General features: G+C 35.6%; 2 protein-coding genes across 3 annotated transcripts in view; one reads left to right on the top strand and one right to left on the bottom strand.

The window, feature by feature from the left end:
- Positions 1 to 27,810, bottom strand: part of C3H7orf57 (chromosome 3 C7orf57 homolog) — a 105,309-nt gene that overhangs the window by 56,372 nt on the left and 21,127 nt on the right. The window lies entirely within an intron of this gene.
- SUN3 (Sad1 and UNC84 domain containing 3) lies at positions 101 to 26,600 on the top strand. 2 transcript variants are annotated; one of them, XM_072598122.1, is made up of 11 exons: positions 101 to 2,227; positions 8,750 to 8,819; positions 9,526 to 9,587; positions 10,276 to 10,379; positions 13,171 to 13,211; positions 17,810 to 17,981; positions 19,325 to 19,406; positions 20,838 to 20,953; positions 22,105 to 22,272; positions 25,696 to 25,791; positions 26,332 to 26,600. In XM_072598122.1, exons 5-11 carry the CDS (start codon positions 13,183 to 13,185, stop codon positions 26,455 to 26,457), a joined length of 789 nt encoding a protein of 262 aa, XP_072454223.1. In that variant the 5' UTR covers positions 101 to 2,227; positions 8,750 to 8,819; positions 9,526 to 9,587; positions 10,276 to 10,379; positions 13,171 to 13,182; the 3' UTR covers positions 26,458 to 26,600. The 2 variants fall into 2 exon arrangements, with proteins under 2 accessions (XP_072454223.1, XP_072454222.1); XM_072598121.1 differs by lacking the exons at positions 101 to 2,227; positions 8,750 to 8,819 and having other exon boundaries at positions 9,515 to 9,587.

Raw genomic sequence — 27,810 nt, 5'->3', positions numbered from 1 at the left:
CTCTCTTTTTAAAGTGCTTGCCTTGCCCTCCAAAAAAGACTCTGCAGCCCACCCAATAAAAAAAAAAAAAAAAAAAAAAAAAAAAAAAAAAATCACATTTTTCTCTAGTCTCAAAACACTATCCAAGGCAGTTTCTCCCCAGCCCAAGGACACTCTGCCCCAGGAACAACCGTTATCTCCCTTCCTGATATAGCAGCCAGCTACATCTGTAGAACTTATTAGTCTGAACCAGCTGTGTACTGACTGAACTGGCTGTACACTGGGTCATAATGACATTTACTACTCACTGACCAATCATACGTATCCTAGACTTAGACATACATATACTCCCTTACATTTATCTTGTCTAACAAGACATTGAGGAGAGCAACCTAGGTATTTCTCAATCAACCCTGACTGCTAGTTGACTTAATGATGTTTCAGGCCTAAAATCACTCCTCTATGTAGCCTCTCCTTGGGCTCTTTCTCAGTGAACTCTGAGTAAAATACCTGTGCAGTAGATACCAAAAGTACATGTTCCTTTAAGAACTAAACACTCCCTAATCCTTCCCTGAATCCCCTAGTCATCACTCTTGACACATGCTTCACTATAGAGTATCCTGTATAAACTTTACCTGTACCCCTCTAAGCTTGCAGGCTCCCTAAGAACTCTTGCCCACTGAAAAGTATAATAAATCTTTACCTTGACCTTAAGAATGCTTGAGTCTGCCAATTCATTTCAGGTGACCTGCCCCTGGTACTCTGTCTTTGTGGGGGTCTCACCCCCTCTTCCAACCCTCCTCATATTCATCATGGTCAGTCATACCCAATTAGTCAGCTAAGCTCCCAGACTTTTAATATGACAGAATCAGTAGCAAAACTGATCTGTTAGCCCCTGGAACCAAACTTCAACAATATCAAATAGATTTATTAGCAGACTTCTTATATAGCTTTAAAACTCTTGAGGAATGAAATCTTTATTCTATAATTTTCCCCAAGAAAAATATATTATGCATATTGTAGGTAAACCAATTTCTGTCTAATGAAGGGTTCAAATGTGGGCATACTGAAGACAGAGAAATCATTTGTAATACAGAATCTTTTTTTTTTTTTTACTGTTCCTTGTTCAATAGTATTTTTGTAGTTCTTTTAGTATAAAAGTTTGGTTCAAAATAGAACCTATTAAACTGAACTCTCTGCTTTTCCTGAGCTTGGATTTAAGAGGTCCATTATGTAACAAAATGTAATAGCTTGTTTAGAGCTTTTAAATTTGCACTTATCAACCTTTCAGTTACAGTATCAATGACCTCCATAAATCAATTACTGTAAGTGATGAGATGACAATAGCACTTTAAAATAAATTTTGGTAGTTAAAGTCTTAAGTTTTTATTCAGGGATCATATATTTTCAAAGCAGCTGTAAAATATGCTATCCTAATCACTTGAAATTTTTATCAAAAGGGTATAAAAAGATAATTTATCATATCCTGCCAGATGAACAGACTATTTTTAGGTGTTAGATACTTTAAAAGAAACACAACTCTTTCAGATATTGGAATACCACCATGCAAATTTCAAACTATTTTAAGTGAAATGGTGACCAATGGTCTGGAAGAGGGAAAGTTTCTCCTAAATTACATTTCAGCCAGTGTGTTTACACTCAAGAGTATTTTATTCACCTGAATGAATCAAACCAATATTTGTCAACCTGTTGAACTATCTAATTAGCTTGTCTGTTGATTACAGATCTACGACATAAGGAATTTCCAACTTGTCCAGTTCTAACAATAAGAATGATTCCAGCCAGTTTCATTTGAAAAGACCTTATATTTCTTTAATAGTCACAGTGGTAATAAGGGAAAAAATATGGAAAACAAAAAGTATGATGAAGATAAAGGGCTTATTTAACTTAGGCTTGCTAGTCAGCTGTTTTTCCATTATGATGTATTATAATGATGCAGTAGTAACAAGGGTATTTAAAGTTTGACCCAGTCTGGATACTCACCATTTTCTTCTTGATGGAGAAGAGAGCTGTTTATTTCTCAGAATACTTTCAATTATATATAGTTTCATGGTTTTTATGAAATATGTCAGATATATTTCATTTTACCAGTGAGTGATTATTCAGTGGGTGACCCTGATAAGGTCATCCCTGAGTAGGGGTTGTAAAGCTTTGGGAGGTTTGCCTTGAAGATTACAACTAGTACTGATTTACTGTCTGCAGATCAAATCCCAGACTTAAACTGGTGGTATGTATTGTAAACTTTCTTCTATAGGTATCTAATATACTTAGAAGTGAAAGATATTTGAAATTATCCTAATTGGTTTCTTTCTTCTTTGAGAGCATTTTTACTCAAATTATGGACTATGAAAAGATTTTGTTGACTAAATTTGTATTTTTCCTTTACTCTTTTCTTGAGAGATATATATATATGTACAGTGACTTGTTGCAATGTGCTGGGTAAGGGGAACAAATATACATATAATGGCATGCATATGATACAAATATATTTTGTTAAGGTTCTATTGTTCTAACTTGAAAATTCTCTGACCAGGCTTTGTTTGGGGGCAAGAAAACCTTATCACCTTATCTTTGACCTTTTTAAATATTTTACAGTATCAGGCAAAGTTCTTGGTAAAGGATTAGGCAATCAGTACTTGTAGATCTCCTGTACTTTCTCTGTAATCATCTGTAAATTTCAGTTAAATTAAATATATGATCCTTCTAATAAGCTCATATACTTTGATGTGTGTTTTTTGGAAAACTATAAAGTCCTTGAGAAACAATATCCTGGTCACTTGAAGTGACTAATTCTAAAATTACCATTTTAAATCACTGGCACAGTGATAACTATTTTAGATAGTGCAGACTAAAAGAAAAATAAAATGGACATCTTGCCAGAAACATGTCCACTATTACAGCACTTTATAAAAGCATATTTCTAGAGTTTAAAAAAATTATTTCTTTTAAATAGGCCAATGCTCAGTGCCTGGGTCTTACTAATTTTGGTATACACACACACACATGTAGGCAACCTCATAAAAATATATAACACTAAAAGGGTGCATTCCCCAATAGACAAATAAGCCAAAGGGTATGAAGAAACTGTCCTCAAGTGAACCAGAGACTTAATGATCATATGAAAGATTCTCTAAATCATTATAATAAAAGAATTCTGAGGTTTCACCTCATACATGGAAATAGTCAAAGATAATAAAAGATGGGGAATAGTCAAAGTTGGAAGGGTTGTGGAAAGAGACACTATTGCATTGTTAGTGAAGCTGTGATTTGGTCTATTTATGAAGACAATTTAAATAAAATATTCATATCCAAATATACCCCAAGTAGATCACTGGCAAAAAGAAAAGTCTCTATATACCAAGCTTTTATTATTTTTTTTATTGGTAATAGCAGAACAGAGAACAAAGTAGATTCTTTTCAGCAATAAGTTGTTGCACATGAATACAATGGAATTTTACTTATGTAGTAAGAAATAATACAAAAAAACTACAAAATAGGAAAAGGCATGCGAATCGATGAAAAATAAAGTGAACATAAGCAGGGAAATAAAACATACAAGGACAAAACAATGAAAGTGGAAAGAACAAACACAGAATAGTAAAAACTGAATCCTTTGATATTATTTAAGCTTGAACCCAAAGAGGAGAAACAAGAATGCACCCACCTGTGAGTATGGAACATATGTGTCACACTTAGGGGATGTGTTTTATTTTTGCTGAATAGTTTGGTTTTTTTTTATTCTGGGAGGGGAAAGGATATATTGGGAAATGTAGGTTGGTGTAAAAAACAAAACTTGTCAATATTTTATAGACTTGGCCCTTTTGTCCCCTTTCTGTTTTTTTCTCTTTTCTGAACATAGAACACACATCAACTGTGCTCAACCTCTGGTTGTTGGATGGATGGCGAGAGTAGTGCCAGCACAAATTTACATGCTCCCTTGGGCACTAACCAACTTTTGTTCCTCTCAGCCCCAGAAGTGATCATATTAATGAATGGCATTTATTATGTAGCTTTTTACAGTTTTCAAGGTGCTCATATGTGTAATACTGATTACCCTGGCTCACTCTGCCTAAAGGGCAGGTAGGTTACATTTCACCTCTACTACCTTAAGGGGATTTTGAGTGTCTAGACTTTCTGCCAGTGGCTCCAGCAGTAATGTTCCCTCCATTGGGGGAGTGTCTCTTGCATTCCAGTTCCATTTAACCACTAATAAATTAGCTCTTACAAATACTTCAAAGGTATATAACAAATGTGTAACAAACCCATGGCAGGCATAATTTCCCCCCCCCCCCCCCAGTATGACCTCACCACCCCCAGTATGATCTCAGTCTGTGGAAAAGGGGAAGGGGATTAGTTCAAAGCCCACCTTGGGCTTGAGTCTCAGGGAACCCAAGGTTTCTCAGGGTTTCCCCTCTGAATGGATGTAACATCCTACCTGGAATGCTTACTCCAAGGTCACCATGGCTCAAACTCCTGATTAGAATCACTACCTGCACCTAAAAAATGAGAAGAAAAGTGAAGCACAACCAGAACCAGAAGCACAACCAGACCACAGCCTCTGAGCCTTGAGGTAAAATGGAGAGAGAAGGACAGGAATCCCCCATTCCAAGCTCCAACTCTGTGGATAAACTGTGCATGATATCATGTTCATTCTCTGGGTACAGCAGGAGAAAGTTTGCAGGAAAGAGCAATGACTGTCCTGGAGCCTTTTTTGCCTATGTAGCCAATTAAAGGGATGGGAAAGTGAACTCCTCCTCCAAAAACATGTTCTGTTTTCATCCCAAGTGGCTGCTTTTCTATTTTATGTGGCAGGCACATAACAAGCCCCCATGACAACACATTATCTTATTTGAATCTTTCAACAATCTAGTGAGGTAAGAAAGGGATTATTATTCCCATTCCATATGAGGACACTAAGGCTCACTGAGGTCACACAACTGGTAAAAATTAACAGTAGAATTTGGACCTACGTCTTTCTGACTATCCTCTGTCTCCTTATGCCAACATTGACTACTAGGGATGATAGCAACTATAATTACACACACACACACACACACACACACACACGATATATGCTTATATATGGTATAAGCAACAATACTGGTGCACTTGCTCCAATACTTAAGTATTGAGTTTTCCTGAATCCTGGATTCCTAGACTATCAGTGCTTGAAAATCTATCTAGAGAAAAGTGTTGAAGACATACTTGTTCTCAACAAGGAGGTGTAGCTATGGAGAGGAGAACCGTGTAATCCAAACCACAATCCTCCTAGATGTGATGTCATCCTTGTGGGGTCAACCTAGGTATCATCTTTGACTCCTCACTCACAATCTCCATATACAATCTGTTACCAAATTCTATCAACTTTACTTTTGCAACATCTCTCACATATAATCTTTTCCCTTTAGTTTGATATTACCACTATCCAGATGCAGTGGATACTTTTATTACCTCACACCTAGATTATTGTAATAGACTGGTTGATTTTTCTTGCCTCAAGTCCCTCCCCACTCCAGACTGTTGTCAAAGTGATTTCCTTAAGCACTGATCTGATCCTATTTGCTTTTCCCACCCGTTTAATAAACTACCTGTAATCTTCAGGATTAAATATAAAATCATCTCTGTCTTTACAGCTCCTTTTCAGTCTTCTTAATTCCATGCAGTCTGTGATGTTTAGTGATACAGTCCTATTTTCTGTGCCTCACACAAGACATTTCATATTCTCTCATTCTGGTCATTTTCACTGGTTGTCCCCCCATGCCTGGATCTCTCTCTCCCTCCTCATTTACCTTTTTCCTGGCTTACTTCAAGTCTCTGCTAAAGTCCTATCTTCTGCAAGAAACCTTTCTTGATCTTCCTTAATCTTAGTGCCTTCCCTCTGAGATTATCCCTAATTAATCTCATATATAAGTGCATTAGATACATATTTCCTTCCAGGTACATAGTTTAGCTACACTGCATACCTCAGTGAGCTAAAAGTTGGGTGGATATAGCAAGACCCAAAGAGTATTAACTAATTTATATTAGCCCCATTTTGCAGAGAGGAAAACAGAGTTTAAGGAACTTGCCCAATTTCATATAATTAGTAAGTTGAAGTTAAACTTTTAATCCATGCTTCCTGAATCCCAAGTTCAGTACTCTTTCCACATACTACATTTGTCATATTTTTGTGTCATAGAAAGCTAGCAGAGATAAATAGCTAATGTGTTGGAAAACAGAATTTAAGATCTATAATATCAAAGGATCCTGGTCTAGCTGGAAAGGAACCCAAAGGTCCTAGGCTAGCCTTTAAGAGATGAGTAAATTGAAATACAGGAAGATTAAGGGAATTGAATACTGGGACGCACTGGGAGAGCTGCAATGATGCTCTAAATTGATCAATAAGAATTTTCATAGAATAAATTTAAAATAATACATTTAGGTAAAATAACTCAACTATACAAGTACAGGATGAGGAAAAGGTTTCTAGGAATGCTTATAGAATTTTTTGATTGATTTGTGGATCAGTCCTAAGGTCCCTTTCTGAGATGTAGGATTCTACAATTTGAATTCTTTTCTCATACTTAAACCTTTTTTGTACCTCTTAAAAGCCATTTTGTAAGCCTTTATAGTACTATGTTAAGTAGGTTTGGTGACAGTCAATCAACAAGCATTTTATTAAATTCTGAATGTGCCAGGCACTGTGCCAGGTACAGGAGGTACAAAGACAAAAATGAAAGTCTCTGCTCTCAGGCAGTACGTGTGTATGGAGGACAATACTTTGTGATAAGAATGTCAGTACATGGAATATAGTCTTTGGAAGACAGTATTTTGGAGGGTTTGCAGCTAAATTAGCCTTTCAACTTGATAAGGACCTGCCAGATTTTGTACTCTGTTGGCATAGCCTTTCAGAACCTAGGTTATCACTATCCTATAAAACATTGGAAGGTAGGAAATTAATAGAAGTATATATTACAGGTAGATTTTAAATTTTACTGAATGCCTTGTCAGTATATATTAAGATAACTTTTTCCATTCCTGTGAAGAATCATGCTGATAGTGTGTCTTGTGTCATACCTGTTACATCCTGCCCCAGAGTAGGATGGATATATTTAAACAATTAGAAAATCTCTAGGTGTAGGGGAAAGGGTAATAATACTTCATCTTGAGTGGGGGGAAAGAAGAAAGAGGACCAAAATGGAAATGAGAACAGTTCTAATATATGAGGCCAGGCCTGGTTTGTGATCTGGTACAATATACAAGGGACTAAGACAAGCAGGTAAACTAGTTGCCAATCAGAAAATTCAGGACCAAGGAGGGAGATTAGTAAGCCAAAAATGGAGCTCCAGTAACTGATTTCCCAAAGTTGAGATCTTTTTTATTATGTGGCTTGTGTATTGTAGTTTCATGGTTTGTTGTGGGGTTGTCTCAAAGAATTCAGATTCAGACCATCTCCAATCCAAGCAAAGGCACTTATTGAGAGTGATGCCCCTAATGGAATGAGTTCCAAGAGGAACAAACAACTTAGAAAGACAAGACAGGTAATTTTATAGTGTAATGATGCTAATTATACAACAGAAATTATGAATGCTAAAAAGGCAGGAGGGTTTGTCAAGGGATTATAGGTAATGGGGAAGGGTCCCAGCCTCAGTGAAAGTAGGCATGTCAGTACTCACAATGTAGAAAGAAAAACCGGAATGGGGGTGGGGTGGGATTTATATATGATAATGATATAATAAGCTTCTCTATGTAGATTACTCTAGGTCAGTTCTTTATTATTATTGTGCAGGAGCTATCTTAGGGGAAGCCCCTTCTGGTTTGGTGGTCAAATGTCCTGGTCTACATCTTGGTGGTACTGCTTTCTGATTCACTAGCTGTTGTGGTCCTGTCTGGTCATGATGGCTAGCTAGGTGTTGTAGACCCGTCTTGGGCTAGACAGATGATGTGGTTGTTGTTGAGTGCATGGACACTGTCAAAGGCTGTATAGAGGTCAAGAAGGATGAAGATTTAGAATGTAGGCCATTAGATTTGCAATTAAGGAATCTTTGGTAACTTTGGAGATGGTGGTTTCAGTTGAATGATGAGTTTGGAAGCCAGATTGAAGATACTGAAGAAGACAGAGGAAAGAAGTAGAGGCATCTATTATAACTGATGGTTTTCTCAAGTAGTTTAGCCACAAAAGGGAGAGAGATATGGGATGACAGATAACAGGTTTGGAAGGAGGGTTTTTTGAGGATGAGGGAACTATGGCAGTAGGTTAACAGTTGGTAGACTGGGAGAGATTGAAGATAAGTGAGAGACTAGGTAGATTGAGGGGATCAGTCTGCTGGAGGAGATGGGAGATAGAATGGTACTCTGAAATCCTTTATGAAATTATTTTAATATTTATAATTCTCATGATATATTTTTGCAAGAGTTTGTCTAAGAGTCTTCAAGTGATAATGTAATTTCCAACATCATTTCTTTAGGATGTGGAAGAAGAATGAGAAGGGAAAAACCATGAGAAAGAAAAAAAAGAGAAAAACAAAGAAAATAGTATGCTTCAATCTGCATTCAGATCCCTAGTTCTTTCTCTGGAAGTCGACAGCATTTTCCATCATGAGTCTTTTGGAATTGTCTTAGATCATTTTATTGCTGAAAAATGTTGTCTATCAAAGTTTGTCATTGCACAGTGTCACTGTTAACTGTGTTCAAAGTTCTCCTGGTTCTTTTTGATGTGTGCTCATTTCTTTAAGCTTACTTTATTGTATTTTTTGCTTGTTTGTTTCAGAGACTTCTGCAGAGTGCAGAGGTGTGGTGATCTCCACAAACCTGGAGAGAGTGAGGGAGTGTTTGACTCGGTGAGTATGTATCCTGGGAAGTAAAGAAGTCTGTAAGTGTCAGGCCAAGAGCAGAGCTGGCAAGTTTGAGTCATGCACTGAGCCCTAGTCCAGGGGGGACTTTGTCTGGGGGCATCAGATTTGATCTTGAGCACCCCCTCACAATGTGACTGTGACCACAACAACAAACAATGAAGAAGGCTTGTTTAGCACCTTTCACCAAGCAGTCCAGCAGTAGTCAGTTTCTTAATTGAGGTACATTTTCCCAGCTCCTCTATAAAGAGAAGCAGGGAAAAGTAGAATTTAGAACGATGATGTCAGATGGTGAGGATACTAAAGGGTGGGAACAACTACTCAGTCCTAAACTGAAGGGGAAAGTAAGTGCATAAGGAGTTGGAAATGAGCATAGACATTAAAAATAAAAACATAGTAGGAATTTAGAGACCAGACAAACACACAGAATAGCAGACACAATGCCAAAGTGTCACAGAAATTTGAAATTAAGGCAATTTCTTCCTTATTCTAATTCTTTGAGACATTAGTCAGTCCTGGTTTATGGTCAAGGTTACATGTAGAAACAGGTGAACCATTTTAAGAAGATGGCAAATAGATTAACCTAGCCAGAGAGGGGATTTGAGGAGGGGATAAAAGGCATAAATCATGAGAATGTCTAGAAAAGATTTCCAATACTATTGCAACATTGTACTCTTGGTTTTATGTTATTTAGGGGATGCTGCTCATGGAAGATTATCCTAAGTGTGCTGTTCTTATCGACTGTTCTCTTTATAGGTAAGTTTTAGCTGAATTATAAAAGGTTCCCTAAAATCTTTGTAGAGGGTGTTTCAAGTCATGCAAATCCGATAGGTGCATACAAATATGTTTCCAAACTGCTAGTTATTTATAAACCCAATCTGGTCTTGTTCTCTTGGACCAACACTTGTTCTCCCTACCTTTCTCTGCCCTTATGAAACACACACACACACACACACACACACAGACATACAGACACACAAACACACAGACCCCCCCCCACATACATACATGCACCCCACATATGGATTTTTTGGTTTTTGTTGTTTTGGGATTGGGACTTTCATGCCATGAAATTGACTTATGAACTTCCCTTAGTATTTTTAAAAATATTGAAGTAAAAATGTCTTTCTACAAGTACATTGCTACTTTGTGAAGGACTCCATCTAAACTGAGGAACCCAGAAAAGGGTTCAGACCAATGACAATGCAGGTCAAGCCACCAACCTGGGCACTAAATTTATTGATTAATCTCATATCTACTTTAAAAACTACAAGCAGTGTCTAATTTATTCCAATAAAATTATATGGGATTGTGTGACTTTTGAAACATTTTAGCTAGTTCTATTAGTTTCCTACTAATAATAGACATCAAGCTGTACGAGTTTCCAGAGAATGATTGAGCTCTCTGTTATAATAAATTTGTTTTTTTTTTTAATGACTAACAGGACTACAGAATAGTGAAAAACTCAAAAGGATAGAATTCTCTTCTATTCCCAGGCAATTATATGAACTATCTGCCTACTTTGGATCTAAATTCTACAATTACCAGGTACATTTATATTAAACTGTTTTCTATACTGCATGCTTAAAACTAACACTTGTCGTAAGGCTAGATAGGTTTGCAACATATTTTGTTTAATTTTGATGTCTTCTTGTTTGAAGCTTACATTTTATTTCTTTTTTAAAAGCGTACTCTAGCTGAATTAACTTAGGTCTTACTTTAAACACTTTGGTCAATTAAGAAAATGAAATGTGACATTTGTACCTTTGCCTTACTTGGTATATGTGCTTTCTTTAAATTTTTTGTGTTTTATTTTCTTTTTTTTATAATGTCAAATCCTAAACTTTCTTAGCATTTGTGTTGTTTACTTGCAAGAAAATTTCCTGAGAGTCAATGATTCTTGTACTTCTAAATTTTCTCAAACTTAATAACTGCCTTCTTGGGGCTATCAGACTAAATTTATCAATGTAAATTAAAGGGGTTTTTTGTGTAATTATCAAACTAAGCAACAGTGTATCATAGTCATCATTGTTTTTGCTATGTGAAACCAGAGGACGGCAGATCAAGGCCAGTTGTCAACGGACCCATGACCAATCTTCAAAGGTTCAATAATGACAAAGTTTCATCACTCATAATACTCAATTTCTCTCCTTTGCTCTCTGCTCCTGTATTCCCCCTCACAACCTTAGACATACAAGGTTAGCCAGTCATTTATAAAACATTTGAGCGGGAAAGAGAGGGGACCTTAAATGTTCTCTAATCCAACCCTTTCATTTGATAATGGAGAAATCTGAAATAACTTCAAGTTACTAGTTAAATTAGTAAGTGGCGAGTTAAGCCCTTCAACCCAGGTGTCCTGGATCTTGACTTGACTCCCTCCAATTCCAGAGCTCTCTCCACTATACTGCCTTGCATCCCTGCACTCATAGTTTAAAAAGTTTGGAAAGTTTGTGTAAGAGGCATTTGACAAGCACATCACAGAGAAGCCCAGATGTTGCATTTTTAATGAAATATTTCCAGTGAAGCTCATGTCCTTAAATCTATGCTCATTGAAAGTGGCTTGCCCCCTCTGTATGTATAAAATTTCCTTTGGTCTGATGTTAAAGAAAGGAGGAAGCAGCATGATATGGAAGATAGAAAATTAGCCATCCTGGGAGATAATTCTGACCTATACTGGTTCCTTGATCCTAGGAGAAAGCCACTTAACCTCCTCTTAGTGCCCCAAGAAGTTGGGGAGGAGGATGGAAGAAGGGAGAAAGAAAGAAAAAAAATGCTGAGTGGAAATAAAACTAGAAAAACCAAAACAAAATCCCTACCCTCAAGGAGAATAGTAGAGGAAAATACAATTAGAGTGGTGGCCAGTGTTTTGGACTGAGAAGTCGCAGAGACCATGAGTAGAGTCATAGTGAAACTAATTGTCATGTCCTTTCCAAGAATGATGGTATTGATGATCTGATTACTGTTCCCAGGGCTAGAGGTGGAAAGAGAATTCCCCATACCAATGAAATCACAGGTCTGGACCAAATACATTGTAATGTATTCTACCACAGATATCTTATTCCTGAGGCAGTAAGTCCTATCTTGTATTTCTGTTTCTTGCAGAAAATCCATATGTAATAATCTTCTTGTTAATACAGTGTCTAAAAGGCCAGCTGATAAAGTTTTCTGAAATACTTAATTTATTCATTTGCATCTTGGCACTTTGGAAAAGTTGAAGTAGCCATATGGAAGAAGAAGAGTATTTTATCATAAGGGAATATTTTGCTTAATACTTCTTTGTCATAAGAAGCATTATAGGTATATAAGATGAACAAGGAGATGTGACCATAATTATCTATCTGTTTGATTTCTCTGATTCCATGTCTCATATTCTAATGTTTAGATTTTTTTTGTATTGAGTTTTCATGTTAAATGTAGACAAGAGATAGAAAAGTAGGTTATATGGTAGTATAATTAGGAGAATTTATTACTGCTTGACTAATTAGATAGATTCCAAGAGTGCTAAGCTAAATTTACAGAAGGTTCTCTTAAAGAGTTTTGAATTTTTCTCAGTGACTTAAATGAAAATATTTCATAGGCTTTTCAAGTTATTAGATAATATGAAATTAAGAGAAAGCTAATATATTAATTTTTTTAAAATCAGTATCTGAAAAGATCTCAACAGGTTGAAATGATGACCTTCCAGTTCAAGAATTTTCAGTGATCATTCCTTATGCCTGCAATGAGAAATCTCATGCTTCCCTAGTTTCCTTCAAGTCTCTGATAAAATTCCCACTTGCTGTGAGAAACTTCCCAGCCCTCCATAATCTTAATACCTTTTCTCCTAGACTACCTCAATTTATCCTGTAACTATTTTGTTTGTACACAGTTGTTTGAATATTTTCTCCTCCATCAGAATGTGAACTTCTTTAGAGATGGTACTATTTTTTCTTGTACCTGGCACTTAGTACAGTGCCTGGTACATATAGTAGGAACTTAATAAAGAATAGGCTTACAAACAAATTTTTGGAGCACAGCTCATTGACTTTTGGTGGAGTAACAATTAATTTCATATAGCAAAATCTTGGTAAATCCTTTAAGGCAGCTGCTATGTAGCCTTCACAAAATAATCTTACAAATCCTCTTTTTATTACTCTTTCAATATTATTAGCTTTAACTTTCACCTTTCTTAAATATATATTCTCTATGGTAGCATAGAAACTTGGAACATTGTAGATATATATCAAAGGTTTATCACAGAATGATGTAGATTTCAAATACAACAAATTTTTATAAATAGCTAGCTTAGAAAGGGGAGATTTAGGAATGATTTGTTCAACCTGCTTTTTTTTTCTTATAGGCCAGAGTTCGTATGACAAAAAGCAAAATGGAACTCCTAAAGTGAGTTTTTTTCTATTGTGTATGTCTTAGTATCTTTGGAGGGGTGATTTAAGGGATATATGTGTATTTTTAATAGTAAAACATACTTCCAAATATTTTCCTTCATGCCAATCAAGATCATTGTTTTTCTTTCACATTTAAAAAATGTAATAATTAGACTCTTTTAGTTGGAAGGAATCCTTGCAACTATTTAGTTCAAGTCCCTCATTTTAAAGAAGAAATGAAAAGCCAGAGAGTGAGTTGATCATAGTCACATAGTAGATAGAACCTGGAAAAAAGCCCAGATCTTCTGAAGTCTAGCCTAGTAATTTTTATTCTACACCATGATCTTAGTGTGGTCACTCCTCAAATTAAAAACACTTATGATTGTTGTATTCATAAAAATGGTACATTGCGCATTATCCCCCTTCCACTTATCCTGGGACCCATTTGTCTCCACCCTGTGTACTTCAGAGAGCAAACAATTTTTTCAGGTTCAGTGGCATCACCTCATATCTGCTACAGGTGAGTGACTGACACAATGTGTCGTCATCACCTCCCTTCTCTTCACTGGAATCTTGCACATGTTTTAGTATCTTTTTCTTCTATTTCACCACTCTTACCCATAATTCTATCTTGGATTCATTCTATCTCATTTACATATACATCATTTTTTATTCTTTCCTTCTTCTCTTCTAATTCTTGAATCTCTCAACTTTTCCCTCCTCACTACCTTCTTATCTCTTAATTCTACTTGTGAGCCTTAAAGGTCATACACCACACAGTGGTGTTGTCAAAACAGAACTACCACTGGAAGCAAGAATAGCCACAGAGTAGATGTCTATAAGTAGTGCCAAGCCTAGAGGCCTATATTGGGCTACCCGAGTCTTTCTTACCTGTCCCAGGTCTTCGGTTGGCCAAACCGGATAAACGTATGAGAGAAAGGACGTTCCAGAGTCGAACAGGGGTTGAGCTTTATTACAGGGTCTAGTTACAAGTGCAGGGGGGTCTTCCTTAGGAGGAAGAGGGGGAGATTTCCTAAGGAGGCTAAGCTTAAGGGATTGGAAGTAGAAGTACAAGCGGGGAGAGAGGGGGAGGGGAGAGAGGAAAGAAGAGGAGCGGAGCCTACTGTCCTCTTGGCTCCACACGTGCTAAGAGAGAGCTTTCAGGCTTCCTCAATCCTACTTAACCTTCAGCCGCACAGTTTGCATCTCAATACCGTGCTGTTAGGTAACTAGGTGTGCTCCAATCCGGGACAATCTCGAGGGCAGGGAGACTCCACCCATCACGTATCTCCCGGGGAGAGGCGGAAATACCCGAGCTAGCCGAGCTAGCTCAGTCTGACCTTCTTGAACCCCCGCTGTTCATGGAGGGCCTCGTAAGACTCTAAGATTTAGAAGTCCCACTTTTACCCACCCGAGACCGTCCACACGGAATTGAGCTTCCAATCCCAACAAAGTAGAACCTAGATAATCAGAGCAGGCTATGGGAACAAAGAGAAGTCCAGGTAGATAGGGGCTATGTCAGAGAAGTCTAGTATTGGGCAACTGGTAAGTATTCTAGTCGGAAGGTGGAACATATTTTCAGGAGAATCATTCAGCAGATGATAACAGAGCCCAAGCTCCAGTTTGCATCAGGGAAGCCAGACGATTAGTGAGGAATCATTGAGTTTGGAGTTTTTGGGTAGGCTTAGAGGTAATAGGGGTGGAAAGGACTGAAGTGTACTGGGTAGGGAACCAAGGCAAGGTTTCCAGGATAAAGTGAACAAGATAGGGGCTCAAATGGAATTAAACACAAAACACAAGACAAGAGTTCAATTTTCAGAATCAGGATTCAAGGTCCCAGCAAGACCAAAAAAATATTAAGACTGAGCTTTGGATCCAAGGGTCCCTATATTTCTCCTGTTATAGCTGAGATTGGTCCCTAGACCCTGGGAATAGGTTATATCTGCAAGTCGGGGATAAGGATTACCAAAAAACTCCAAACCAAAAGAAAAGCTATACATTTTAAAGTAAAATACATGTAATAAAGGATCATCACTCTGAAGTCCTTGAAACTACTCCAAAGTTCAATTTGGAATCTCTATGAAAATTCTCTTGATCCTTCTCTAATCACACCTGCCTTCACTCAAGAAACAGTATTCACAATTTTTTAAAATTTAATCCATTTTACTAGCTTTTTTTGTTAATAAAATTATGGCAATATTGTTTTCTATTGTTCGTCATTGCAAATATGCAATATTTTAGATATATTAAGGATTAAGTATTTGCTTACCTAATCAGCAATGCTAACCATTTCCCAAAAACAGGCTTACAAAACAAATTTTTGGAGCATAGACAATTTGTGAATCATGGAATGTTTGGACATTTTGGTGTATATGCTTTTGGGAAATGGTTCACTTAAGTACTGGGTCATACTTTGGGGAACATTTATGACATTGAGATGATTTCTAATTAGGAAAAAATAACACCCAATTTCCTGATTGCCCAGCATTGTTAGATTAGTAGAGATAATCTCTGTTGCCTTCTCTTCCAGCTATATGATTCTATGACACTATGAATATGTCTGTGACTGGTACCTCAATTACTTAGAGTTTGGGGTGGGCAACCTACAGCCTTGAGGCCACATGTGGCCTTCTAGATCCTCAAGTGCAGCCCTTTGACTGAATCCAAAATTCATTAAACAAATCCCCTTAATAAAATAATTTGTTCTGTAAAACTTGGACTTGGTCAAAAGGCTGCACCCAGGGACCTAGAAGGCCACATATGGCCTCAAGGTCACAGGTTCCCCACCTCTGACTTAGAGCATATTATACTAATGATTTTGATAATACTATGGGACAATATACTCTGTTCAATGGTCTTAGATTGAACCTGACCCTAGCAGTAGGGCATTATGGAGTGAAAATATTAAGTGGACTTATGCAAATTTGTAATCAATCCTAGAAAAATAACTGATATTACATGGTATATAGGCCTTTATATTTGAAGGGTGGCTTATAAAATGCCCTATTTGCATAGCACTAGATAAGGTTCTTTCATATGTTATCTCATTTCATCTTCCAATAACACTATATAATATAGGTAAAGTATTATTCTCACTCTACATAGAAGGAAACCTGAGAACACAGATTAATGTAGTGCCTAAGTGCCTAAGGAGAAATCAGGTCTTGGAGTCATGTCTCCCAGTCCAGAGATGATTCTACATCAGGCCTGAGTAACTGACTCTTTTCTATTTTACAACACTACATATTATCCAAATTTTTTGTCAGAGAGATAGAATGTGATCCTATAGAACTGTGAAATTCCAGAGGTAGAAGGAAGCTTAGTTTATTACATAGTCCAACCACATTTTAACATTAAATTTAAAGCAGCCTTTTTTTCCTCTTGTTGTAAAAAGAGAGTTATTAGTGTTTAGAAAGATAGATATTTATTGAAAATTGTTTTCCTCAAAAGAATAATAATGTTCATAAGGGAACCATTCTGTTTAGTCTGTTGGAACGATTCACAAGGCAGTCAAGTTTAGGCTCAACTCCCAACTCTTGTACTTTACCTGTGTGAACTTTGGAAAATTACTTAATCACAAAATCTGAGTTTCCTCCTCTGAAAAAACATACCAAAAGAGTTAGCCTCAGTGACTTAATATCCCTTCTAGCTTGAAAGCCCATGATCCCGTGAAATTTACCATAACTTTTGTAACTGTCAATTCCTTAAAACGTTATGTATCTGAAAACAATGAGGTTATAAAAATCATTTTAATTTGTAATCTCTTGGGGTAGGAACTTCCTCTACTCACATGCAAAATTACAGGGCATTTATAATTTAATCTTAGTTGTCTGAGAATCAGAGATGATAAGTGGGTTGCTCATGGTAACAAAACTTGTCAAAGGCATGGTCAAGAGGCTCATCAAAAACAAATGTGAAGGGTAGGAAAGGTAGCTCTTTCCTGACTCTTAAGTCTAGCATTCTATACACTCATTACATTATGACTACTTCTCTATTTATAATCTAAGAATCATATAGTTCTTTAAAAAAACCTCAAATTTTATTTTGTTCTATAAAACATCCCTGAAAGAGATTATTATCCCCAACTTTTAAATTAATTTTAGCCCTTGGAACCGGAAGGAATTTTTAGAGGCAATCTAATTTAACCTGTTCACTTTATACAAGAAAAAAAAAGGCCCAGAAAAGTTGTGACTTTTACTTTTCTGGGTCACATAGTTAATTAGCAGCAGAGCTGAGATTTAGACCTAGGTATCTTAAATTCTCTTTTCATTGTATTATACTTCTAGAAATAGTAACATTTAGAGCAAAAATGCTTAAAGTCACACCAGTAGAAGATATCTGCCAGAACTGCAATGCCCTTAGTCCTTGATTCTTATGCAATTATATTTTCTAGGGAAATGTTCATTTTCCATTCTCTGCTGTCTCTGAAACATACCTCTTTACCATGTTAAGATATATATTGTAACATATTATATTGTTTGTACAAATATATTAGGTACTTATGTTGATGGCCTACTGAATTCAGCCCAATAACAGTTATCTAAGTAAATAGGAAAATGTGAGTGGTCTTTTTACCTTTTTCTCCTTCCTAATCAACTGCCTAATTTTTAACAGGAAGGGAAGCCAATATTTGGAAGAGAATGCCAAAGAAATTATGTCTCTGACTAAACAGATAAATCTCATGAAGGTTTTACTTAAAGATATAAGAGATCAAATGGACAATTATGTTATGAATGCTGAGGCAGATGTTACTGCAGAGCTGGATGAGTCAGAGGTCACTGAAGAGGCAAGAAAGGAGTTAGAGGCATTGGGGCTCTGTTTATTATATTTTTAATGAATTCTGTATAGGAAATAATTGTATTAATGCCAAATCAGGTTTTCCTTTGTGTCCCCATTTCCTCCCTAATTTAGCCCTGGCATAAGCTACGCCTTTAACCCTAGGAGTTTACGTTTTCTTACTTTGTCAAAACTTAGTTGGGTTGACTTCCTTCCTAGATGAGTGGTTAATTTTGTTTTGTTTTTAATTCAGGTAAAGAACTAACAATTTAAAGCTGACAGTTTTTTACTAGGTCCATTTTCTAAGAGACATATAGACACACTTGTTCCAATCAGTAGGAGCTCTGGGAAAAATTCTGAATTAGACAAACCTTTTCTTTAGTGGTTCCACCTCATTCCTTCTCCAAATACTCAATAATTTCATACTGGGTGCCTACAACCCATAGTTTCCCTCTTCTTATCTTTTCCCTACCCCATCTCCACATTTCATCCAGGACATACACATTTCATGCAGGATTCATGCAGAATTGCTGGGTGAGCACGTTCTGCTAATCAGCGTTCTATCCCTGACTTAAGAAAATCTGTTAGGAAGGATGCACGTAGACACTAGAGTGTCCGGTTTTGTATCTTATACCACCAAGCTATCCTTCAAGGATGTCTGGTTTCTTATCCAAAGAAGTTGTGGCCCATTCTCTTTGAAACACTGCAGATGGACTCAAACAATGAATATTTAGTCACAGGAGGGAAAGAAGCGGGGTAGGGGTGGGGGGGTTGTTGGGGTGGTTTGTTAGCCCCTAGATTCTCAATTTCAGACCAATCATATTGTTCCCCTCAGTTTAGCTATGTGACCAATCATGTTGTTCTCAACCCCATGATAACACCTTTCCTTCTGTTTGTTCTGACCTTATAAAAACAAGTTAAGTCTTCAACTCAGGTTTTTGGCATAAATTGAGACAAGCTATTTGACCCCTTTATTATTGGTTTGGTACCCTATTAATAAGCTGTTATCTTGTTTGAAGAGAATATGTATCAGTCTACCTTGGGGGATTCTTATGGTACCATTATCCTGTGTTGCCCCCAGCCCCCCTCAATTATTGTTTAAAAAAATATTTAAATATTTTAATAATTTTAATGAATTATATATTTTTGTTATATATTATAACATAAATATATAACAATAAATATTTTAATAAGTTTAATAATTTAGTAATAGTTTTCCCCAATTACATGTAAAAACAATTTTAAACTTTTTTAAAGTTTTGAACTCCTCCACATCAGGGTGATATAAATATAATTGTGATACAGTACAAGTAATCTCTGTAGGTTAACTATAAATCATTCATTTCCTCATAGGAAATGAACTTGGTGAATTATATCCTTAAAAAGCTAAGGGAGGATCAAGTCCAGATGGCTGATTATGCCCTCAAATCTGCAGGTGAGTTACATATTGAGCAAATAAAGCATATGACAAGAGAATTGGCTGCAAACTTGTACATGTTTCTTTATCAGTGTGTCTCCATCCTTCATACTTCTCACTAAGTAAAAACATGATTCTCTACCTGCAGAGATTGAGTTCAGCAAAATAATACTCCACCATATTAATAGACCATGTCTTGTTTATCTATTCCCCAATTTTATAGGGACTGTCTCAAATTCCCATTCTTTACCATATCAAAAAAGGGTTATATTTTAGTACATCCTTCATAGTTTGTTTTGCTTAGGACTAATCTCTCCTTTAATAAACTCTCCTAATTCCTCTCCTTTTTCATCCCATTCCCCCCTTCTTCCCTTTCTCTCCCACTTCCCTGTTGAGTAAAATGAATATCTGCCTCTAGCCATGGTGCATACACGTGGTATTGTGTGTATGTGTGTGTGTGTGTGTGTATGTGTATATTTTTTCCCTTCCTTTTTCCAGTATGGATGAGAGTGTGAGGTTCAACAGAAATGAAGGATAGAATCTTCTACAATGTAAAGACTATTGCTACTAAAGTTGGTGATATTTTTGTTACATGTTAGTTTTTGAAGGTAAATAATTACATTTTTAATTCAATATAGAAGTTTGAGTACTGATTATAAATAAGGGAATGTAATGTAAATTTTATGAGCTTATTATTTGGATTCAATTGACAAAGGGATGGATCTATATTGTAGAGGAAACTTGTAGATCTTCTAACACTTTAAGATAATGAATTTTTGCTAAATTCTAGAAAGCAAAGGCATAAAATGATGTTTAAAAACCTGAAACTTAGTTGGGTAGAAAATTTTTTATGTCCTATCCTGATCCTATCACAGATCTTAAGCAAATTGCTTAGTTTTTCTTCAATTTCCTTTCCTCAATTAACTTTCTTTAAAATTATTTTCAGATATTCAGTCTTCAGGAGAGAGGTGATATAAAAATTATTCTTGCAGTGCTTTCAAGTAGTGGTTTTAAAAAATTTTTTTCCTGGTCTTGAGATAGTTTATCATTTATTTCATACACTGCAAGATTTTAAGAATCTTGATATTTGGCACTATCCCTTGTTAGTTATAATCAAAGAATTTGTCATCAGTACAACTCCATTTTAATTATTATCTCATTTTTTTTAAACTTTAGAATTGGAGAAAAAGTGATCATCACTTGCTCTAGGCAATAAAAAATCAATTAGATGGGATTAAGACTTTTTTCATATAGTAATTTTAAAAAACTGTGATTTTGTGGTGGTATGGATATCTCCCTTCACTGAAGCTGATGACAAACCTTCCACTAAAATTTGTACTTTTCTGAGAATAGTTACTATATTATTTAATTTCTTTATTAACATTTTCCTTCTCATTTTCAGTCATATTAATTTATTTCTGCTTCCACCTTCTTATTTTCTAATTTCAGGTGCTTCTATTGTTGAAGCAGGAACTTCTGAGAGTTACAGAAATGATAAAGCAAAGCTGTATTGGCATGGGATAGGATTCTTAAGTTATGAAATGCCTCCTGATATTATTCTTCAGGTAAAACCAAAAAATAGTGTATCTTATTCCTCATTCTCCTGAATTTCCTGATTATGGAATCCCCTGTGCTTAAAGCTAGATAAGAGGAAGTTCTCTAATCACTCCTTTCCTGGAGGCCTGATATAATCCCCCCTACTTTTTCATAGTTCATGGGATCATAGGGTTTAGAGTTTGAAAGAATTTTACAGATCAGATCATTCTATAGGCACCACTCTTTTAACTTTCCCCAGCCATTCACGGAAACGTCTTAACATTAACATTCAGTTCTCTCAGGACACCAATTAAATTCTCTTTCCATTTAAGAAAATAATATTGGGTCAAACTCAATTTAAACAAGAGTTATTTAATTCCCAGTTCTCCTTACAGGTTTCTCATAAAATGATAGTTAAACTGTTAATCCTAGGTCCCTGTACCTCTTAAAAGGTAATAGTAATTCTGTCTATAATCTCTATGAAAGGCTATTAAAGTTAGTATTATGCTCATTTTACCAATATGTTTATCTTACCAGTCTGGTTGCATGCTAATCCATTGTAATGGTTTTCATCTTCACTGATCTCCATTCTTACACCTCTTTTCTGTCCTAGGCCATCACCACTCATTGGCTACATTCTCTCTTTCCTAAAACATCTCTTGGTGAACCAACTACACTTTACATTATTCCTTATTCTTGAATATCTTGCCCTTCCTTGAATTATCATGGATCATATCTTGTCAAACCCCAACATTGTGCCTATCATACACCTCCTTCATTCCTGTTCGTGTGCTCCTGAACAGAAGAACCCGGACTTCATGGATGGAGTCAACTACAAATTCACATGATATAATCTCAACTGGGCCCTCATTGTAATGAAGCAGAAGTTCTATTTTCCCTAGTTGATTTGCTATCCCACTCACAAGCAAAATTAACATAACTGGATTAAGAAAACAATCAATTATTTAATTATCTCTTATATTTCATTTATATTAATTGCATCCCCCTCAACTCTTGATGACAGGAATAATCTTCTTATATTTCTTTTGTATATCTCATAATACCTAACCTAGTCTTGGGCATATGATGGGTCCTCACTAACACATACTGACTGAACTAGAGTTTTAGAAAGATGTCAAAGAGAATATTAACTTTATATATATTTATATACATTTTTTAGCCTGATGTCCATCCTGGGAATTGCTGGGCATTTCCAGGTTCTGAAGGTCATACTGTAATCAAACTTGCCAGGAAGATCATACCAACAGCAGTTACCATGGAGCACATCTCAGAGAGGATTTCCCCCTCAGGAAGTACTGCCAGTGCTCCTAGAGACTTTTCGGTTTATGTAAGTTCTTTTCTACATTTAAAATTCAAAGTGCTAAAAAAAGAAAGATGATGAAATGTGCATTGGGCCTGCAAATACTAGACTATGTAGAGGTACTTTAATTTACACAGTAAATCACTGAGACACTGAATACAAATTTATTTAGTAAATCAAATCAGTATTTTAAAACGTGTATTTATTTGTACCTTTTGGTTTTATATAATGTATGCTCCCAATAAATACTCAGAAACAAACCTTTTTGTACAGTTTCTAAAGTTAGATTAATGATTATCAACAGAAAGAGGAGGGACATTAACTTTTTTACATTTTAACTTTGGTAGTATGATACCAGCATTGCCCACCGTATTAAGCCACAGTTTTGTTGCCTCATGATGTGACCTTATATTTATTTACACTGTTGTAGTAGTTTTGGTCTGTATTCTTCACTTGGCATCACATCACCCAAATTTACCCATGTCTCTTGAATTCTATACATTTGCCATTCCTTATTACATAATGATATTCTATTACATTCATATACCCTTTTATTGTGCCATTCTGTAACTGGACATGTCTTTGCTTTTAGGTTTTTTTCATCACGAATATTGCTGTTATATTTTTGGAAATATATATCTTTCTCTGTTGCCAATAAAGTCCTTTCCAGTAAAGGGCTCTCTGGGTCAAAGGTTACAAAGAATCTGATAACATTTTCTGGCATATTTCAAAATTGTTTACCAGTACAGTTGAACCAATTCACAGTTCTACAAGCAATGAATAAGCCTTCCACTATTCAAATAGCCCCTCAGAGAATGAGTTTTCCAGTCTTTTAATATTTGTTAGCTAATCAAATCAATAGAAGAACATATTATTTAAAAGAATCCTCAGTTCAAATAAATTCAGATGAACAAACATTTATTGATTATACACAGTGCACAGAGCCCTGACTTAAACACTAGAAAAGTCATTGCCCAAATGGCGCTTACCATCTAGAGAAGAGTATAGATGGTGCCCTTTGGTGCCATCAAACAAATCAGAAGTAATGGATACAAGTTGCAAAGAGGCAAATTTTTAGGCTTATTGTTAGGAAAATCTTTGTAACAATTCAAGTCAACCAGAAGCAGAAAGGGTTGCCTTGGGAGTCCATTTCCTTACTGAAATCTTCAAGCTGATATCGGACTACTTGTTGGCTACAGAGTGTGGAGAACTCTTTTTCGCCTGTGGGCTGTAATAGATAGCTGCTTAAGGTCCTTTCCGACTCAAAAATTTTCCATCATTTTATAAAACGTGTTGTTGTGTCAGGCTTGCCTCTATCATATGTATCATAAGTTTGGGGATATGACTTATTACGGTAAAATGATTTCATAATAATTAAATATTTCTTATCAGATGTGATCAATTCAACAAATACACTCCTCCTTTTGTGTTAATATTAGGCACAAAATATGAAACTATGAAACTTCTGAATAACAATGAAAACACTTTCCTGTCCACTTTTTTTTTCCTCTTAAACTAATCTTTACCTTCAAGTATTGAGTAGAGGAAGAAACATGAAAGAAGGTATATCAACTACACTGTCATTTTCATTCAGCTGACAAGGGATTAGATGTGTACACTAGGGAAATATATTTGTGTACTGTGTGATCCCTAGAGCCCTAGGGCAGAAATACATGTTCTATAATTTGGAAAGCCTAGTAAGTAATAAACTTGATTAGGTAACCTGAGATTTAAGTCAGAAATAAAATATTTTTATATCATGAGAACTAACACAGATCTAAAAGTCATTTGCCATTTTCTCTATTTCCCACAAGCAAAATGCTTTTTCAAATATCCAAATGAAAAATACAGTCTGCCTAATGAATATATCATTGTTACTGCAAGAAATGATGTTCTCATTGCTTTTTGTCCTAATAAATTTTCACTTGTCTCAAGACTTTGAATAAATTAGTTATTTTGTATTATATGTACTTTTAGGCAATTATCACATTCTGTTTTATATTTTGGTACTTATCTATCTTCTTGCTACAGTGTAAACTACTTATAGTCAAAAGTATGTATTATTTACCTTTGTATCTCTTATACCACTTAGCATAATGCCTAGAACATGGTAGTTGACAAATTACAATACTATTAATTTGAATCAAATGTACCTAATTTGGTACTATCCACTACTATCCACCCAATAAATGTTTAGAGAGTTTGTTGCTTAAAACAATAATTAGAAACTACTTTGCCCAACTTTATGCCCACAAATTCGATAATCTAAACGAGATGGATGAATATTTTAAAAAATACAAATTGCCCAGATTAACAGAAGAGGAAGTTGAATACTTAAATAACCCCATCTCAGAAAAAGAAATTGAACAAGCCATCAATGAACTCCCTAGGAAAAAATCTCCAGGGCCAGATGGATTCACAAGTGAATTCTATCAAACATTTAAAGAACAGTTAATTCCAATACTATATAGACTATTTTTGAAAATTGGGGAAGAAGGAGTCCTCCCAAATTCTTTCTATGATACAAATATGGTTTTGATACCCAAACCAGGAAGAAACAAAACAGAGAAAGAAAATTATAGACCAATTTCCCTAATGAATATAGATGCAAAAATTTTAAATAAGATTTTAGCAAAATGAATACAGCATCTTACCACGAGATTAATACATTATGATCAGGTAGGATTCATACCAGGATTACAGGGCTGGTTCAATATTAGGAAAACTATTAGCATTATCGATCACATCAACAACAAAGCTAACAAAAACCACACGATTATCTCAATAGATGCAGAAAAAGCTTTTGACAAAATACAACACCCATTCCTACTAAAAACACTGGAGAACATAGGAATAAAGGGAACTTTCCATAAAATAATAAGCAGTATCTATCTAAAACCTTCAGCAAGCATTATATGCAATGGGGATAAGCTAGATGCATTCCCAGTAAGATCAGGGGTGAAACAAGGATGTCCATTATCACCACTATTATTTAGTATGGTTCTAGAAATGTTAGCTGTAGCAATTAGACAAGATAAAGATATTGAAGGAATAAGAATAGCCAAAGAAGAAACTAAGTTATCACTCTTTGCAGATGATATGATGATCTACTTAGAGAATCCCAGAGATTCAAGTAAAAAATTACTTGAAATAATAAACAACTTTGGCAAAGTTGCAGGGTACAAAATAAACCCACACAAATCTTCTGCATTCCTATATATTAGCAACAAAGTCCAACAGCAAGAGATAGAAAGAGAAATCCCATTTAAAGCTAGGGTAGACAGTATAAAATACTTAGGAGTTTACCTGCCAAAACAAACCCAGGGATTATATGAACACAATTACAAGAGAGTTTGTTGCTACTTGAACAAAGAAGTTTGATCATTTGGGTGAAACAATCTTTCACACAGTCCCTAATCTCCTAATCTCCATGTCTTTCACATTGTTTAGGGACTCAAAGATGACTACAATGGAGAAGAAATCTTCCTTGGTCAGTTTATGTATAACAACAAAAAAGGAATCACTGTTCAAACATTTAAGCTCCAGGTAATGAGAGACCTGGGAAAAGATAATTAGGGGAAAATATGTTTCTTTCCTGGAAGGAATTTGTTTGGATTTAATTCTAAACAAAAGCCTACAACAATAAGAAGTGGATGAAGAAATGTAAAAGTAATATCAGACTTTGTAAATAAGCTTCAAAAATACGATAATAAAACAAATGTCATAGTTTCACTATAGTCATTAGGCAATTTGTAGAAAATTCAGGCAAAAATGAACATATATATATGCCTGAATGTGCAGTGGATAGAGTCTATTAAGGAGAATTATATGGAAGAATCTGATGTTCTGCATTCTATTCCTTTCCCTCATGTCCATTCTGGGTGGGAATGAAGGTAGGGTGAGGAACATCTCTTCAGTTCTCTGGAGTTGGAGAACTCTGGAGTTTCCATCTGTGAAATGATAATTAAAAATATTTGTCATAAAGGAAAGAAGCAGCTTAATTCACAATTACTTATGAAGTACCATCATATTCTTTGAGATCGACTTATAAATGTTAATTTGGATTTATATTTTCTTTGTTTTCAGAATGAAGATGTTGGATCCTTATCATATGTGAAACTGAAAATTCTGAACAATTGGGGCCACTCCAAATACACATGCTTATATCGATTCAGAGTCCATGGAAAGCCAGAAAATGATGGCTTAGAATGACTGTGGTGATATAAAATGGCATATATACCAAATCACATAAATGGGATTGAAAGCTTCAAACATCACGCTTGCATTAAAGTAATAAGAAGAGTTGATTTTCCTCCATTGGGTGAAAGTTGCTTATAAAAATGTTTGGAAATTAACTTCTCTCAGTTTGCTTTTTCTTAAGCTCAAATATACCACCTCCTACTCTTTGCCAACTTCATTTGGACTTGGTGTTAGGAAGTTCTGCATTTGCATCCCATTTCTGACATTTACCAGTCATATGTATATGCCCATGAGTAAGTCACTTAACCTATTTGATCCTTAACTATCCCATGTCCGTAAAGGCAACTATATCTACATAAGATTTTTTTTTTATTAAAACTGTGATTTCACAGATGTGAGGAACTCCCAATGACGAATTCCTCCACCAATACAGATATCACATGTTCTCTACAATTTACTAGTTTGTCTCAGAGAGCTTGTAGGGCATTGCCTTGTAAAATAGGGATAATACATTGACCATGTCTAAATTTTAGGATTCAGGATTGAATGAGAAAGTGCTTTATAAGTGGTAAACTGTAAAGGAACTTCCCTTAAGGTTCTCTCATTCAACCCCTCTAAGTTTATAGAAATGGAAACTGAGGTTCAAAAAGTGGTTACAGAGCTAATAAGTGGAATAAGCAGGATTCATGTTCAGGTCTTCTGAATTCTGAGTCCAGTGCTCATACCACTATGCCATGACATCTGTAATAACCACAAGGAGAACAACAACAACACTGCCCTAAAAACTACTCATCTATATCCTGAGTAACACAGGGTTACTGGCTGACCCTGCTTCACACTATAATGATGATCAGCTAGACAGAAGAGAGTGGAGCAACTGGTGCTTCTCCTCATTCTAGTAACACAAGAAGGCAAGTTACATCAGAACAAATCAGAAACATCAATATGTCCCACCCACCGAATATGCTATGCCACAGAATGTGATGACCACTAAGTGGATTTACCATAAGTGCACATGATATTAAATGGACTGAAAAGATGAATGCTTTTTATTATGTGCCAGAACAATAGTATGACCAAAATACTATAACATTTGTATGTCCTATGTTAATTATCTTAGTCTTTGATATAGTTCCACAGTCATGACTTATCCATGTACTGCAATATATAAAACAGACCCAAATAAAATGAAAACACTAGAGCATTCAATGTCTAAAAGGAAAAAGTATTTTAATATGAAACATACTAACAATGCAATAATGATACAAATTGTGGAATTTTCAGGAAGAGAGTTTAAGCTATTATGATTCTGCTAACGCTAAATACATTATTAATCTATCTGAAATATAACTAGGTATAGTTTCC

Source organism: Notamacropus eugenii, chromosome 3, assembly GCF_028372415.1.
Source record: "Notamacropus eugenii isolate mMacEug1 chromosome 3, mMacEug1.pri_v2, whole genome shotgun sequence".
NCBI lineage: Eukaryota > Metazoa > Chordata > Mammalia > Diprotodontia > Macropodidae > Notamacropus > Notamacropus eugenii.
The sequence above is the reverse complement of the archived record's forward strand: the minus strand, read 5'-3'. Positions and strand labels throughout refer to the sequence as shown.

Coding starts and splice junctions, on each gene's coding strand:
- SUN3 (XM_072598121.1), top strand. CDS start 9,515: ATGTTATTTAGGGGATGCTGCTCATGGAAGATTATCCTAAGTGTGCTG. Junction 19,407..20,837: donor TTATGCCCTCAAATCTGCAG/GTGAGTTACATA, acceptor TTCTAATTTCAG/GTGCTTCTATTGTTGAAGCA. Junction 22,273..25,695: donor CTAGAGACTTTTCGGTTTAT/GTAAGTTCTTTT, acceptor CACATTGTTTAG/GGACTCAAAGATGACTACAA.